At 55.2% G+C, this 18,142-nt stretch overlaps 1 protein-coding gene across 1 annotated transcript in view; it reads right to left on the reverse strand.

Annotated features, from left to right (window-relative positions):
• Positions 1-3,190: 3,190 nt before the first annotated feature.
• Positions 3,191-18,142, reverse strand: part of PDZD8 (PDZ domain containing 8) — a 59,624-nt gene continuing 44,672 nt past the window's right edge. The window contains exons 4-5 of the mRNA XM_073559900.1: positions 11,446-11,602; positions 3,191-10,973 (exon numbers count right to left, since the gene is read on the reverse strand). Of these exons, the coding sequence (XP_073416001.1) occupies positions 8,842-10,973; positions 11,446-11,602 (2,289 nt within the window). The 3' untranslated portion in view covers positions 3,191-8,841. The remainder of the gene's footprint in view (positions 10,974-11,445; positions 11,603-18,142) is intronic.

The raw sequence follows: 18,142 nt of genomic DNA on the forward strand, positions 1-18,142 counted from the left end.
GACCACACAGGATCCTGGCTCTGTCAATTCCTCTGGGTCCATCTCAGCAGAGTTTTCGTCATCCTCCACAATATTCTGGGCATCCCAACAAACTAATTCCTTGATAAGATCTGACGGTGTCCGTGGTCCGGTATTCAATCCGTCGAAGCTGGCACAGTTCCTGTAGTTGTCATTTCTTATTACGGCTATACATCCACTCTGGTCCTCTTCCCAAGGCCAAGTTGGTGGGGTTGGACATGGTGGCGTCCCAAACCTACTGTGTATGACTCATCAATGGTCTCATAGTTCTGTCTGCATGCCTACCTGGTTTGTGAAGCCCTCTACGAACAACAGGCCCCTGCAGCTCCCCCGGGTTGAATAGTATCCCACTGCTGCCACCAGTTGTGGAGAAACGGGGTCAGTGGGTGCTCTCGTCTGCGGGCCCGGCTGCCTTTAGCAAGACTGCATGGACCAGGGCTCATACCACTGAACACCCTCTCGATCTCCCGGTGGGCAATACACAACACAGGGTTAGGGTAAAACAGTGTGGCAATATTTTATTGAACCACAACACCCAACAGAACAATGCCAGCAATTACCCCAAGATGGTGCACATTACAGAGTCTCACCCTTCCCTTCCGCTGACTCGCCAGGATAATGGTAGATGTTATGTCCGAGCTCCTAGGGTTGCTACTCCACCTGTGATACGCACAGCATAGAAGAGGGTTCTTCACGGTAAGAGCAGTGAGGCTCTGGAATTCTCTTCCTGAGGAAGTGGTGATGGCCAACTCACTGAATGAATTTAAGAAAGGAATGGATGCTTTTCTTGTAACAGGATAGAAGGTTATGACTAACATAATATTATAGGTAGATGGTTGACACAGCTTAGGGAAAGGAATTTTTTTCCCTATGGAGAAAATTGGCTTCTACTCTGTGGTTTTTTTTGCCTTCCCGAGGATCAACAATGCAGAACAGCTGCACTAAAAATAGACTGAACTAGATGGACATAAGGTCTTCCTTCAGCCTTCAAAACTATGTTACTATGAGATCCTGAAGAGTGACACCAACCAGAAGAAAGGAAGTCTTTTATACCCGAGGCAGGTGATCTATTTTTAGATCACCTGCCTTTTATACCCGAGGCAGGTGATCTATTTTTAGATTTAGCCAGTGTCCTTGAGTCCACCCTCTCAGCCTTTCCCCATCTACCTTTGAAGTCAACAAACTGGTTATAGAATACAATTCACAATTTGCACATCAGCCCACAATAAACAAAGATAAACATACACTATGTACAAGTCACTATTACAGACTTACACAGTATGTTAAATGGTATGCAAGTTTGTCTTCTTGACCCACCAGAGATAAACACTTGAATCCACAAGCCAATATACAGATAAAAAGTCAATTCTTCTTGGTTTGCAAAAACAAGGTTGTCTGGGAATTTAAGATACAATCTGGTTTCTTCACAATCGTCTAAGCCAACGTTAAACCAATCTTCAAATCTAGTAAATGTATAAGAAGTCGCTATAGCAGAGATGGGTTCTAACCTTTAATTGCCCACACTTGGACGCTCTTTACGAGTATGGACAGTTTGTTCTGTCTCGTCAGCTAAGAATGTGAATGGCCATGAGATCAGAGGGATCACAGAGGAAACTGTAGATCAGTAGTCTCATAGCTTGTGAGTCAAACCATGTAAAATCAAGATCATGTTTCATTTCTCCTCTACTGCTTAACATCAGACAAAACATCAAGAAGTTTAAATTGGTATTGTTATCATTCTGTTCCCTAGTTGCAGACCAAGAAAATCCTTTCCATTGCTCCCACTTGGGCTGTACATGAGAACTGCCCATTCTGAGAACTACTTCTAAAGCAACATGTCCCCCATGTTGTGGAGGACTCATTGCTGCTCTTCAGCTCTAAACTGTGATGATCTCCGTTGCACTGCCTGGTCCTGAATCGTTTCCCTCTTCCATTCACTGCACCGTTACTTTCTCTTTAGCTTCCAATTCACTGAACATCTGATGTTATGAATCTTGAGTTTTCCATCATTTACCCCCAGTGTAGTTATCAAATCTCCACAGGCTCATCAGCTCATGCCTTGCTTTGAGTTTTATTTTTTTTAAAAAATAGTTTCTCCTTGGATGGACGATCGATAATTGCTCCAGGAGCTTCAGCTATTCCAGCCCTGATGTACAGAAGCATGACAGCTGTTTCTGGAGGCTTCTGCTTTCCATGGATTCAGGATCATTGGATATAACTGATGAACAGGAGCCCTGTCACCCCCAAGATGAACTGTAATGTAGGACTTTCTAGCAGCAAGCAATTTAAAGGGCACCTGACACTAAATCCATTTACTTATTTTGGGGTAGGTGTAAGTTAATAAGCGCACGGGGCACATCTGAAACTCTCCAGCTCCTGCAGTCACCGTGGAGGGGGTAATAATCGCACCCGGAACTTCTGAGAATCTCCATCTCCTGCAGTCACCGTGGAGGGGGTAATAATCGCACCCGGCACTTCTGAGAATCTCCATCTCCTGCAGTCACCGTGGAGGGGGTAATAATCGCACCCGGCACTTCTGAGAATCTCCATCTCCTGCAGTCATTGTGGAGGGGGTAATAATCACACCGAGAATCTCCATCTCCTGTAGTCATTGTGGAGGGGGTAATAATCGCACCCGTTACTTCTAAGAATCTCCATCTCCTGCAGTCATCGTGGAGGGGTTAATAATTGCACCCGGCACTTCTGAGAATCTCCATCTCCTGCAGTCATCGTGGAGGGGTTAATAATCGCACCCGGCACTTCTAAGAATCTCCATCTCCTGCAGTCATCGTGGAGGGGTTAATAATCGCACCCGGCACTTCTGAGAATCTCCATCTCCTGCAGTCATCGTGGAGGGGTTAATAATCGCACCCGGCACTTCTAAGAATCTCCATCTCCTGCAGTCATCGTGGAGGGGTTAATAATCGCACCCGGCACTTCTGAGAATCTCCATCTCCTGCAATTGCCGTGGAAGGATTAATAAGCGCATGCGACACTTTTCAGAATCTATCTCCTACAGTCGCCGTGGACGGGTTAATAGGCTCACTCGGCAATTTTCAGAAGTTTCATCTGCAGTCGACGTGGAGGGGTTAATGCGTGCATCCGGCGCTTTTGAAAATCTCCAGGTCCTGCAGTCTCCATGGAGGGGTAATAAGCACACATGGCACAGCGCATCCTGCAATGTTTTTATTATGGAAGCTACAGTATGTACATTACAGCATCATTGGAAAGTTTATATACAGACTCTTCCAGTTCAGCCCAGGAACCTCCACTGCAGCAGACTCACATTTTTGACCCTTCCCTTACATATCCCATTATCTTCCCTCCATTTATAGAAAAATATTGCACTACATATATTCTGCATTTTACAAAAGAGATATGGAATTAGCAGCATCGAATCATCCGCAGGTTCCACTGTTGCTCCTCGTGACAAGTTTACCGGATTAATACCGCAGCAGCAGGGCACATGGCGCTGGACTGCGATCGTGGAATGTGAGCACACAAAAATGGTCCATAGATGGCGAAAGACAGTCACACAAAGTCTAAAGCTGCACCGTCTGTACAGGGAGCACATACTGCAAGACAAAAGGTCACACACATCGTATGGAACCAGCCCCACCTGCTCCACTTATACCTGCACAGTCATGTGATCTCTATAGTGGGCATGGAGCAAAGTATCAGACGAGCAATGCTTTACAAGTCAGACCGAGCAGACTCCTCAAATGTGCGCAGCAGAATCGGATCCTAAACCAGACATCAACCTGGGGATGAGGAGACAGGGTAATGTAGTAACGCCAATGAGTGGTCATGGTGAAGATTACAATGGGGCACGGACCCCACACAGCAGAGTCAATCAACATATGGTGCCGTGGGGTGGAGTGTCGAATACGGCGGATGAGGGGAATGAACAAGATGTACTGATACTGTGGGGTGGAGTGTAAAGGACTGCTGAATAGGGGAATGGACAAGATGCACCGGTACCGAGGGGTGCAGCACCGATTACTGTGGAATGGACAAGATGCACCGATACAGTTGGGCGGAGCGTAGAGTACTGCTGAAGAGGGGAATGGACAAGGTGCACCGATACCGTGGGGTAGAGTGCTGAGTACTGCTAAGGAGGAGAACGGACAAGTTGCACTGATTGAAGCCAAGCAGCCAATTGAGAGGAGTCATGATAAGTGGCTGACGTTTGATAATGGAAAGTAGTTGAATTAATGAAGCCAAGGATTAGATCAGTGGTAGAAGGGGGGAATGTGGTGTGGCACCGGCAGAGCTAAAGATCAGATCAGTGGTAGGAGGGATGTGGTGTGGCACCGGCAGAGCTAAAGATCAGATCAGTGGTAGGAGGGATGTGGTGTGGCACCGGCAGAGTATCAGATCAGTAGTAGAATGGGGGATGTGGTGCGGCACCGGAATAGCAGAGTATCAGATCAGTAGTAGAATGGTGGATGTGGTGCGGCACCGGAAGAACAGAGTATCAGATCAGTAGCAGAAGGGGGGATGTGGTGCGGCACCGGCAGAGCCGAAAATCAGATAAGTGGTAGAAGGGGGGATGTGGTGTGGCATTAGCAGAGACGAAGATCAGATCAGCAGTAGAAGGGGGGGGATGTGGTGTGGCACCGCCAGAGCTGGGGATCAGATCAGTGGTAGAAGGGGGGATGTGGTGTGGCATTAGCAGAGACGAAGATCAGATCAGTGGTAGAAGGGGGGGGTGGCACCGCCAGAGCTGGGGATCAGATCAGTGGTAGAAGGGGGGATGTGGTGTGGCACCGCCAGAGCTGGGGATCAGATCAGTGGTAGAAGGGGGGATGTGGTGTGGCATTAGCAGAGACGAAGATCAGATCAGCAGTAGAAGGGGGGGGTGTGTGGTGTGGCACCGCCAGAGCTGGGGATCAGATCAGTGGTAGAAGGGGGGATGTGGTGTGGCATTAGCAGAGACGAAGATTAGATCAGCAGTAGAAGGGGGGGGGTGTGGTGTGGCACCGCCAGAGCTGGGGGGATCAGATCAGTGGTAGAAGGGGGGATGTGGTGTGGCATTAGCAGAGACGAAGATCAGATTGGCAGCAGAAGGGGGGGGGATGTGGTGTGGCAGAAGGGGGGATGTGGTGTGGCATTGGCAGAGACGAAGATCAGAAGATCAGATCGGCAGCAGAAGGGAGGGGGGGGATGTGGTGCGGCATTAGCAGAGACGAAGATCAGATCAGCAGTAGAAGGGGGGGGGGTGTGGTGTGGCACCGCCAGAGCTGGGGATTAGATCAGTGGTAGAAGGGGGGATGTGGTGTGGCATTAGCAGAGACGAAGATCAGATCGGCAGCAGAAGGGGGGATGTGGTGTGGCATTGGCAGAGACGAAGATCAGATCGGCAGCAGAAGGGAGGGGGGGGGATGTGGTGCGGCATTGGCAGAGACGAAGCCAGATCAGTAGTAGATGGGGGGGGGATGTGGTGCGGCATCGGAAGAGCTGAAGATCAGATCAGCAGTGATGGGGGGGATGTGGTGTGGGCACCACCAGAGCTGAGGATCAGATCAGTGGTAGAAGTGGGGTTGTGATGTAGGGTAGTCACAGACCCAGTTTAGGTGAGAAGTGAGCTCTAGTGGAGCAAAGAAAGCATCTGTGGCCATGCATTTCTTGGCATTAGCAGTCTACAAGCTAATTATGGCTCCGATCAAGAAGATCAGAGTATAATGCCACCAACTCTGGAGATAGGAACCATCACATAACCAGCAATCGATGCCGGCGTGAAGCTGCCTGTATTGTTCAGCCCGAGATAAAGTCACGGGGTTAACAGGGAAAGGCCGATGATGCATAGTAAGAAAGCACATCATGATGTTCTCTGCCCGGACATTAGCGGTCACTACCACCATAATCTGCCGTGTGTGGAGGTAGCACAGAGGCCATGATGCTCTGAAAACCATAAACCGATGCAGCGCAGTATAGAAGAAAAGCCTCCAGCCAGGAGACCAGGTCCTGATGTGAACAGTCTGAACACCTCCACCAAGCACGTCTGAGCAGTTCTTAAAGTGACAAGTCGCATTTATTGTGCATAGAATTCTTTTATATAAAAGAAAAAAATATATAAATCTCAATCACCCTCAATTCTGTGGGGTCGGAGGAAGCATTTTAAGTCCCTGCAGACCAGCTGCTCTGCTTGTAGTGACAGCTGGATGGTAAAGAGCACAGATATTGCACTTTCATGCTACTGTGGCAAAAATTACTAATGTAGATAAACATGTAGTAAACCTCCTTCCCAAAAATGATCTATAGCAGCCAGGAGCAGGAAAAAAGTCTCATCCTCAAAGCGGACAACCATTAGAACGTGTCGGATCCCGCCAATAAAAATCCCAATAGCTTTGGAGAGTGAAATGGAACGAAAAGTCCCAAAATGCTGCCATTGAGGTGCGGACACTGCGATGTCAGAACATGAAGACATTTTCAGTCCGGATTCCTGTTAACTACGGCAGGAATGTGAGAGAATGAGACCCACATGATATCCGCCATTCATTGAACCACGCAGCTGGTGGCCACCTCTGCTGACACCCAGAGCCGGCCCAGGCGCTGCTGGCACCTACGCTTTTGGGTTGTTTTCATGGCTGACACCAAGATTTCTTACAGTCCGGCAACTCGCGCGAGTCTACAGTAATAGATCAATGATTGCACATAATGTGATGCCCCATCGCCTCGGCAGAGCCCCCAACACACCAGGAGGCCTCTATCTAAAACAAAAATTAAAAAGTCAACAGAGACACCCAGGTCAGTCCGAAAGCAGCAGAATGACCCGTCCCCAGGACTACTGCCGCGGCGCAGTATCATATTGGTGAACAGGGCGAGTGATCGCACACTAACTGCTTCTAGCGACATAAAACTAGCGACAGCTGTGACTGAAGCCGTCACCATACACAATTCTCATTATGGCCGATGTAGAAAAACTGCAAAAATAAAAACTTTCTCTCACACAAAAACAGCAGACAGTCGTTCAGACTCTAAACATGAAAATAAAACTGTAGCTCGTGCATTATTCCCTCGGTGCATACTCGCTAAAATTGTGCAAAAGTTCAGGAAAGTGAGGGCTGATGTTGTAAAGGAGGGGTGCGGTAGAGGTACATGGTGGGGCGCAGAATACGGGAGGTTGTAATCATATTCCCCAAGTGGTCATCATCTACTGAGATCCTCCAGTGTATGGGGGAGGAGGACCAGTGGAGACCACAAAACTCACTTCACTACATGCTGAAGGCTTGAGGAATTCTTACGTTTTTGGTCGGTGCGCGTCAGTGGGAAAAAACGCGACAATAGCACAAGCCCTCGTTACGGGCCCTGGGATAGAAGAGCGAGCTGCTCCAGTCTCTACACAATGGATCCATCTTTGGTCTTGTCATACAGCAGGAAGCACAGTCTACAGTAATATTGTACTTACACCACCTCATCACAGCCTCAAATTACATCCTCCTCTGCCAGCAAAGGATTAGCACAAGTGTTCACACCCCGACCCCCACAACACCCCAAAAATGGAATATTCCCAAAGATAAACAACTTTCACATTGAACAAACATTCATACAAAATGGTGGCTACAACAGATGGGGGGGAAAAAAGACAACCGCAGTGGTGGAGCATACATTCAGCCTAAAACGTGTCCTTGTCATGTGACAAAGATATTCCCACACAGGAATGACTCCGCTATACAACGCAGTGGAGTGAAGGGCGACTGATGGATAAGGTACACGCGACGGGACGTGGGGAGTGGCGATCAGGTACACGCGACGGGACGTGGGGAGTGGCGATCAGGTACACGCGACGGGACGTGGGGAGTGGCGATCAGGTACACGCGACGGGACGTGGGGAGTGGCGATCAGGTACACGCGACGGGACGTGGGGAGTGGCGATCAGGTACACGCGACGGGACGTGGGGAGTGGCGATCAGGTACACGCGACGGGACGTGGGGAGTGGCGATCAGGTACACGCGACGGGACGTGGGGAGTGGCGATCAGGTACACGCGACGGGACGTGGGGAGTGGCGATCAGGTACACGCGACGGGACGTGGGGAGTGGCGATCAGGTACACGCGACGGGACGTGGGGAGTGGCGATCAGGTACACGCGACGGGACGTGGGGAGTGGCGATCAGGTACACGCGACGGGACGTGGGGAGTGGCGATCAGGTACACGCGACGGGACGTGGGGAGTGGCGATCAGGTACACGCGACGGGACGTGGGGAGTGGCGATCAGGTACACGCGACGGGACGTGGGGAGTGGCGATCAGGTACACGCGACGGGACGTGGGGAGTGGCGATCAGGTACACGCGACGGGACGTGGGGAGTGGCGATCAGGTACACGCGACGGGACGTGGGGAGTGGCGATCAGGTACACGCGACGGGACGTGGGGAGTGGCGATCAGGTACACGCGACGGGACGTGGGGAGTGGCGATCAGGTACACGCGACGGGACGTGGGGAGTGGCGATCAGGTACACGCGACGGGACGTGGGGAGTGGCGATCAGGTACACGCGACGGGACGTGGGGAGTGGCGATCAGGTACACGCGACGGGACGTGGGGAGTGGCGATCAGGTACACGCGACGGGACGTGGGGAGTGGCGATCAGGTACACGCGACGGGACGTGGGGAGTGGCGATCAGGTACACGCGACGGGACGTGGGGAGTGGCGATCAGGTACACGCGACGGGACGTGGGGAGTGGCGATCAGGTACACGCGACGTGGGGAGTGGCGATCAGGTACACGCGACGTGGGGAGTGGCGATCAGGTACACGCGACGTGGGGAGTGGCGATCAGGTACACGCGACGGGACGTGGGGAGTGGCGATGAGTCCTTCACTCCATCTCCGGCGAGTCCAGCAGGTTCTCCTCTGAGGGATCATTCAATGGTTCTCTCTGGTCAAGAGCAGCATCTTCATCCTCATTATCGGCAGCTTCGGACATGGCCACGGACTCATCCTCATACTGTGGCATTTTTCTGGGATGAGCCAGACAGGAGCTTTCCAACAACTCAATGTCCTCAATTCCTGCCCGGTAGTGGATCATGAGCAATGTCAGCGCCTGCAGTCGTTCTCCGGATTTTGTCAGTGCTGCTGCTATCAGGACTTTCCTTCGGCTGTCTGTTGTTTCTCGCTCTTCCTTCACGAGAGAATTATTATGTTCCAGCTCCTGATCGATCTCATTCTGGAGCTTATCCAGCATAAACTCCAGTTTCTGGATCCGCTCATCTGTTGGCAAACCTCGGTACAGATCTCGACCGATCTCTTTGACCGCGATGAACACACTGTCATCCAGACCACCCTCCTTGCGTACCAGTTTCCCAGAGACAGTTTCAGGCCTTTTGGAAGGGCTGCCAGCCCCACCAGTTTCTGTGTCGCTGCTTTCATTGTCCGAAGTGTTGGGTGTTTGCTTTGGCGAGGGCTCGACCAGATCACAGCCGCCATGCTCGGGTTGCCTCGTCTTGGGGGCTTGTCGTAAGTTCAATAGACGAGAACTGGTGTTGATGATATGCCGCGTGATGCCAGTCGTTCTGTTCCCAAGAGATTTGGATTCAAAGTCGACCCTCTTCTCCAGAGATTGACAGTATGGGTTCTCGGCTAGACATTTCTCTTGGCATTTTTTATGGCAGACATACCCACAGATCATGCACTGTGAGGCAGCCTTCGTCCAGACCTTTCTCTTACAGTGGTCGCACAGAGTGGAGTTCTGGAACTGAGTATCTTGAAAGTTATGTTTGGATTCAGAGGAAGTAACCGGGGCCAGCGAAACTTCATCTTTCTGAAGCATGGCCAGGTCCTCGCTGATACTGCTGTCTTTCTCCTTCTCCTGTTGGATACTGGAGCTTTCAGACTCTCCTTCCAGCAGATATTTGAAGCTTAATGTGATGTCTCCATAGCAGAACTTTTCGTTGAAGCCCTTATGCATACTCAAGCTCCTCAAGGCCGTTCTGCTGACGGACACCTTGGGTTCGGGGGGATTCAACTTATAGCTAGTTAAATACTCTAGAGAGGACATGGAAAGACACTCTAAGGAAATATCTTCAAGTTTGATACTGACATGTCCAACGCAGCAGAGACTTCCAGTCTTATAAGAGTCCCTGCACCAGAGGGCTACATTCAGGTATCTGTGGTGGTTTTCTACATCAAATATACAAGAAGCCCTTGACCAATGCCCCTGACGATTCCGGTACTGTGTGTCTGGTGACTCCCACACTTGCTGGTCCTCGGAGCTGTCTTTTGTACTGGTGGAGCCTTCAGATATCTTGTCTTTTGCAGGATCCGGCTTCATGGAGTTGGGTTTCTGGGATATTGGATCTTCCGCCAGATCTGTAGGTTTTGGAGGCTTCTCTGAGACCTTCTCACCATTAACAGAGGGAGGAGCAGCTTTGTCTGATTTATCTACCAAGGCGTCACTCAAGTCTACAGTGTTGGGAGCTTCACAGGTAGTTAGGGTAAGTTTGACTTGAGGTCTCGGGGGCACTGGTGGCTTGTTTCCAGATCCAGATGATGTTCTGCTTAGCTGAGGTGGCTCCTGGTTCTCTTGAGCGCTCAATTTCCCCACTTTGGTCTGGACCTTTGACGTAGTTTTAGAACCTGCTGGATTTGGCTTCCGACTCAGGATGGGAGAGATTGACCCCAGGGACTTAGTAGATAGGTTTCCTACAAAACGTTTGGGGCTCTGATTTACAGGCAGGAATATGTCGTCTTTACTCCCCCCTGCAGGTTTCACTTCACAAGCCAAGTCCTCAAACTCAGAGTCCAGCTCACGGCCTTCTGGATCCACAAGCAGACTGGTGGAGTCCTCATCAAAAGTCTGAGGGAAAGTAGAATCATCCAGTGGCCCCACGTTCTCCTGCTGCCCCACACCGCTCTGGTTTTGACCTGCTGGCCTCTCGTAAAACAGCAGCACTCGGTCTCCAGCCTGTTTGATGAGTTTAGAAGCCTGAACCGATGATGTGACTTTGATATCTGTAGAGAAAGAACTGAGTATTAATACCAAGAATGGGGCAGCGAGACACATGGACCGTAATAACGGGGTGGGTGCAACACGTCGACCACAATGCCTGGGTTGGTTGTGCGACACGTGGACTGTAATAACGGGGGTGGGGTGTGTGCGCGCAACACGTAGATAACAACGGGGGGGGTGGTGGGACATATGGACCACAATAACGGGGTGAGGGGGGGGTTCGCGACACGTGGACAGTGATAAGGGGAGGTGGAGGGGTAGTGCGACACATGGATAGGGAAAACGGGGTTGAAAGCGCGGCTGGTGAACAGCAGAATAGTGACTTCAGCTCTGGAGGATAAGACTTGATATAACAGCAGAATAGTGACCACAGCTCTGGAGGATTAGAGGTAATGTAAAAGCAGATTAGTGACTACAGCTTTGGAGGTGACAGGAGGATAAGGCGTGCATTTGCAGGGTCTGGGGTCCACTCACCTCCTATGGCTATTAGCCGGTCGCCTTTCTTCAGATCTGCTCCAGCAGCGGGAGAATTCGGTGTCACCGTCTCCACACAGACATGTCCAGACTCCCCGTCCCTCGCCTGCACCATGACCAGGCCAATGTTTTGCGATGTCCCTTTAACGAGCTCCACCTATTACAGAAGAGGAGACATCAGTCGTCAATAAGGCGCTCCAGGGGAGCAGACACTGGGGGGCGGCAACAACTGCGAGAAGCCATGCTATATGCCATTCCCTGTGTCAGTCCTCACAGTTCACCTAGCATTGTATTCACAGCTCGGGCGGCTCGTCACACTGGATGCAGCCGCTCGCACGTTCCTCCCAGACAATGAGAATAAAATGTTCACCAATTATGGAAACATTAGGAATAAAAGCCAATTACAGAGGAGGCGGCAGGTGGCATTCACCGCGCTCGATAATCTGCGTGCCCCGCGCCCAAACACAGCAATTAGCCAGCAGCGCGGCTCCAGGAGACTCATCACAGAGAGGAGCAGTGCTGCCTCCTTCCAGCCGCACATTGAGCGGTATTGATCTGTGTTCACACCACTAATCAGGAGACGACGTTCTGCAGCAGCTGCGACTAACGTGAGAAATGTTACAAGTCACCGGAGAGTAAAGGATGGGAAAAGGGCGAAACACAAGAATCAGAGGTGCAGGATCACCCCGAATACCGGCCCCAGCGGCTACGGCACGGATATGACCCAAGGTGGTGGGTGGGCAAGAGACAGGCAGCCATGATATCCCCCTCCCTGCACACCGGACGCTATTGTATCCCCCCCTCCCTGCACATCGGAAGCCATCGTATCCCCCTCCCTGCGCACCGGACGCCAGTATCCCCCCCTCCCTGCACATCGGAAGCCATCGTATCCCCCTCCCTGCGCACCGGACGCCATCGTATCCCCCCCCTCCCTGCACACCGGATGCCACCGTATCCCCCTACCTGCACAACGGACTCCATCATATCCCCCCCTCCCTGCACATCGGACGCCATCGTATCCCCCTCCCTGCACATCGGACGCCATCTTATCCCCTTCCCTGCACATCGGACGCCATCGTATCCCCCTCCCTGCACATCGGACGCCATCGTATCCCCCTCCCTGCACATCGGACGCCATCGTATTCCCCTCCCTGCACATCGGACGCCATCGTATCCCCCTCCCTGCACATCGGACGCCATCTTATCCCCCTCCCTGCACATCGGACGCCATCGTATCCCCCTCCCTGCACATCGGACGCCATCGTATCCCCCTCCCTGCACATCGGACGCCATCGTATCCCCCTCCCTGCACATCGGACGCCATCGTATCCCCCTCCCTGCACATCGGACGCCATCGTATCCCCCTCCCTGCACATCGGACGCCATCGTATCCCCCTCCCTGCACATCGGACGCCATCGTATCCCCCTCCCTGCACATCGGACGCCATCGTATCCCCCTCCCTGCACATCGGACGCCATCGTATCCCCCTCCCTGCACATCGGACGCCATCGTATCCCCCTCCCTGCACATCGGACGCCATCGTATCCCCCTCCCTGCACATCGGACGCCATCGTATCCCCCTCCCTGCACATCGGACGCCATCGTATCCCCCTCCCTGCACATCGGACGCCATCGTATCCCCCTCCCTGCACATCGGACGCCATCGTATCCCCCTCCCTGCACATCGGACGCCATCGTATCCCCCTCCCTGCACATCGGACGCCATCGTATCCCCCTCCCTGCACATCGGACGCCATCGTATCCCCCTCCCTGCACATCGGACGCCATCGTATCCCCCTCCCTGCACATCGGACGCCATCGTATCCCCCTCCCTGCACATCGGACGCCATCGTATCCCCCTCCCTGCACATCGGACGCCATCGTATCCCCCTCCCTGCACATCGGACGCCATCGTATCCCCCTCCCTGCACATCGGACGCCATCGTATCCCCCTCCCTGCACATCGGACGCCATCGTATCCCCCTCCCTGCACATCGGACGCCATCGTATCCCCCTCCCTGCACATCGGACGCCATCGTATCCCCCTCCCTGCACATCGGACGCCATCGTATCCCCCTCCCTGCACATCGGACGCCATCGTATCCCCCTCCCTGCACATCGGACGCCATCGTATCCCCCTCCCTGCACATCGGACGCCATCGTATCCCCCTCCCTGCACATCGGACGCCATCGTATCCCCCTCCCTGCACATCGGACGCCATCGTATCCCCCTCCCTGCACATCGGACGCCATCGTATCCCCCTCCCTGCACATCGGACGCCATCGTATCCCCCTCCCTGCACATCGGACGCCATCGTATCCCCCTCCCTGCACATCGGACGCCATCGTATCCCCCTCCCTGCACAACGGACGCCATCGTATCCCCCTCCCTGCACACCGGACGCCATCGTATCCCCCTCCCTGCACACCGGACGCCATCGTATCCCCCTCCCTGCACATCGGACGCCATCGTATCCCCCTCCCTGCACATCGGACGCCATCGTATCCCCCTCCCTGCACATCGGACGCCATCGTATCCCCCTCCCTGCACATCGGACGCCATCGTATCCCTCCTCCCTGCACACCGGACGCCATGATATCCGCCATGTGACATAAGGATGTGTGCTGGGCGTGACCTCGTAACCCACTGAGCTTACACTTCACATGACGGTGCCCCACGTATGGAGGGAGGGGGTGTCAGCCAGGCGGAGAGCAACGTATATCACCATGGCTGCCCATCGTTAAAGGGCGCCCGTCGCTGGCAGCTGGGAGGGCAGCAGGGCCGTGTCACATCCAATTAGCTCAGACTGCCAGCAGAGCAGCCCCGCGGCCACGGATCACCGTAATCCCATCAGTCACCTGACTGAAATGTGGACCCTCTAATCCAATTAATTCAATTTCAGGAAACTCACGTTGAGAGCAGGAGACCGCAGCCAGCCGCCCCCGGAGCTGCGCTCAGCAGCCGAGACGCTACACACAAAACCGAAGGGTTAATACAGGACATTGCCCAATTTTACGAGTCAGAAAATGCTACAGAGGGGTCCGGACGTCACCGAACACCGGACCAAGGCGACTCCCAGCCAGATCCCCCCTCCCCAGCTGGCCTGCACCAAACCTCCACTACCCAGTGTCTGCAGAAGCCTGCCCCTACACCCCAACCATGAAGCCCCCATGTCTGCAGAGGCCTGCCCCACACCCCCAACCATGAAACCCCCATGTCTGCAGAGGCCTGCCCCCACACCCCCAACCATGAAACCCCCATGTCTGCAGAGGTCTGCCCCCACACCCCCAACCATGAAACCCCCATGTCTGCAGAGGCCTGCCCCCACACCCCCAACCATGAAACCCCCATGTCTGCAGAGGCCTGCCCCCACACCCCCAACCATGAAACCCCCATGTCTGCAGAGGCCTGCCCCCACACCCCCAACCATGAAACCCCCATGTCTGCAGAGGCCTGCCCCCACACCCCCAACCATGAAACCCCCATGTCTGCAGAGGCCTGCCCCCACACCCCCAACCATGAAACCCCCATGTCTGCAGAGGCCTGCCCCCACACCCCCAACCATGAAACCCCCATGTCTGCAGAGGCCTGCCCCCACACCCCCAACCATGAAACCCCCATGTCTGCAGAGGCCTGCCCCCACACCCCCAACCATGAAACCCCCATGTCTGCAGAGGCCTGCCCCCACACCCCCAACCATGAAACCCCCATGTCTGCAGAGGCCTGCCCCCACACCCCCAACCATGAAACCCCCATGTCTGCAGAGGCCTGCCCCCACACCCCCAACCATGAAACCCCCATGTCTGCAGAGGCCTGCCCCCACACCCCCAACCATAAAACCCCCATGTCTGCAGAGGCCTGCCCCCACACCCCCAACCATAAAACCCCCATGTCTGCAGAGGCCTGCCCCCACACCCCCAACCATGAAACCCCCATGTCTGCAGAGGCCTGCCCCCACACCCCCAACCATGAAACCCCCATGTCTGCAGAGGCCTGCCCCCACACCCCCAACCATGAAACCCCCATGTCTGCAGAGGCCTGCCCCCACACCCCCAACCATGAAACCCCCATGTCTGCAGAGGCCTGCCCCCACACCCCCAACCATGAAACCCCCATGTCTGCAGAGGCCTGCCCCCACACCCCCAACCATGAAACCCCCATGTCTGCAGAGACCTGCCCCCACACCCCCAACCATGAAACCCCCATGTCTGCAGAGGCCTGCCCCCACACCCCCAACCATGAAACCCCCATGTCTGCAGAGGCCTGCCCCCACACCCCCAACCATGAAACCCCCATGTCTGCAGAGGCCTGCCCCCACACCCCCAACCATGAAACCCCCCATGTCTGCAGAGGCCTGCCCCCACACCCCCAACCATGAAACCCCCATGTCTGCAGAGGCCTGCCCCCACACCCCCAACCATGAAACCCCCATGTCTGCAGAGGCCTGCCCCCACACCCCCAACCATGAAACCCCCATGTCTGCAGAGGCCTGCCCCCACACCCCCAACCATGAAACCCCCATGTCTGCAGAGGCCTGCCCCCACACCCCCAACCATGAAACCCCCATGTCTGCAGAGGCCTGCCCCCACACCCCCAACCATGAAACCCCCATGTCTGCAGAGGCCTGCCCCCACACCCCCAACCATGAAACCCCCATGTCTGAAGAGGCCTGCCCCCACCCGCATCTAGCGACCTGCCCCCGCACCTCATACCATGTCTCTCCCACCCCCGTGTCTGCTGCGGCCTGCCCCCGCACCTCATACCATGTCTCTCCCACCCCCGTGTCTGCTGCGGCCTGCCCCCGCACCTCATACCATGTCTCTCCCACCCCCGTGTCTGCTGCGTCCTGCCCCGCACCTCATACCATGTCTCTCCCACCCCCGTGTCTGCTGCGGCCTGCCCCCGCACCTCATACCATGTCTCTCCCACCCCTGTGTCTGCTGCGTCCTGCCCCGCACCTCATACCATGTCTCTCCCACCGCCGTGTCTGCTGTGGCTTGCCCCCGCACCTCATACCATGTCTCCCAACACCTTGTCTGCTGCGGCCTGCCCCCGCACCTCATACCATGTCTCCCACCCCTGTGTCTGCTGTGGCCTGCCCCCGCACCTCATACCATGTCTCCCACCATCGTGTCTGCTGCGGCCTGCCCCTGCACCTCCCACCACCTTGTCCGCTGCGTCCTGCCCCGCACCTCATACCATGTCTCTCCCACCGCCGTGTCTGCTGTGGCCTGCTCCCGCACCTCATACCATGTCACCATGTCTCCCACCCCCGTGTCTGCTGCGGCCTGCCCCCGCACCTCCTACCATGTCTCTCCCACCCCCGTGTCTGCTGCATCCTGCCCCCACACCTCATACTATGTCTATCCCACCCCGTGTCTGCTGCGGCCTGCCCCCGCACCTCATACCATGTCTCTCACACCCCCGAGTCTGCTGCGGCCTGCCCCCGCACCTCATACCTTCTCTCCCACCCCCGTGTCTGCTGCATCCTGCCCCCGCACCTCATACCATGTCTCTCCCACTGCCGTGTCTGCTGTGGCCTGCCCCCGCACCTCATACCATGTCTCCCACCCCCGTGTCTGCTGCGGCCTGCCCCCGCACCTCCTACCATGTCTCTCCCACCACCTTGTCTGCTGCGGCCTGCCCCTGCACCTCCTACCATGATTCTCCCACCACCTTGTCTGCTGCGGCCTGCCCCCGCACCTCATACCATGTCTCCCACCCCCGTGTCTGCTGTGGCCTGCCCCCGCACCTCATACCATGTCTCTCACCCCTGTGTCTGCTGCGTCCTGCCCCCGCACCTCATACCATGCTTCACCCACCCCCGTGTCTGCTGCAGCCTGCCCTCGCACCTCATACCTTCTCTCCCACCCCCGTGTCTGCTGCAGCCTGCTCCTGCACCTCATACCATGTCTCTCCCTTCCGTGTCTGCTGCGGCCTGTCCCCTCGCCTCATACCATTGTCTCCCACCCCCGTGTCTGCTGCGGCCTGCCCCCGCACCTCATACCATGTCTCTCCCACCCCCGTGTCTGCTGAGGCCTGTCCCCTCACCTCATACCATGTCTCTGCCACCCCCGTGTCTGCTGAGGCTTGTCCCCTCACCTCATACCATGTCTCTGCCACCCCCGTGTCTGCTGCGGCCTGTCCCCTCACCTCATACCATGTCTCCCACCCCCCGTGTCTGCTGCAGCCTGCCCCAGCACCTCATACCATGTCTCTCCCACCCGTGTCTGCAGCAGCCTGCCCCTCATACCATGTCTCTCCCACCCCCATGTCTGCTGCAGCCTGTCCCCTCACCTCATACCATGTCTCTCCCACCCCCGTGTCTGCTGCGGCCTGTCCCCTCACCTCATACCATGTCTCCCACCCGTGTCTGCTGCGTCCTGCCCCTGCACCTCATACCATGTCTCTCACCCCCGTATCTGCTGCAGCCTGCCCCTGCACCTCATACCATATCTCTCCCACCCCCGTGTCTGCTGCAGCCTGCCCCCGCACCTCATACCTTCTCTCCCACCCGTCTGCTGCAGCCTGCCCCCGCACCTCATACCATGTCTCCCACCCCCGTGTCTGCTGCAGCCTGCCACCACACCTCATACCATGTCTCTCCCACCCATGTCTGCTGCAGCCTGCCCCCGCACCTCATACCATGTCTCTCCCACCCCCGTGTCTGCTGCAGCCTGCCCCTGCACCTCATA

The sequence above is a fragment of the Dendrobates tinctorius genome, unplaced genomic scaffold (genome assembly GCF_039654945.1).
Source record: "Dendrobates tinctorius isolate UK_male_01 unplaced genomic scaffold, ASM3965494v1 ptg000279l, whole genome shotgun sequence".
Classification (NCBI taxonomy): Eukaryota; Metazoa; Chordata; class Amphibia; order Anura; family Dendrobatidae; genus Dendrobates; species Dendrobates tinctorius.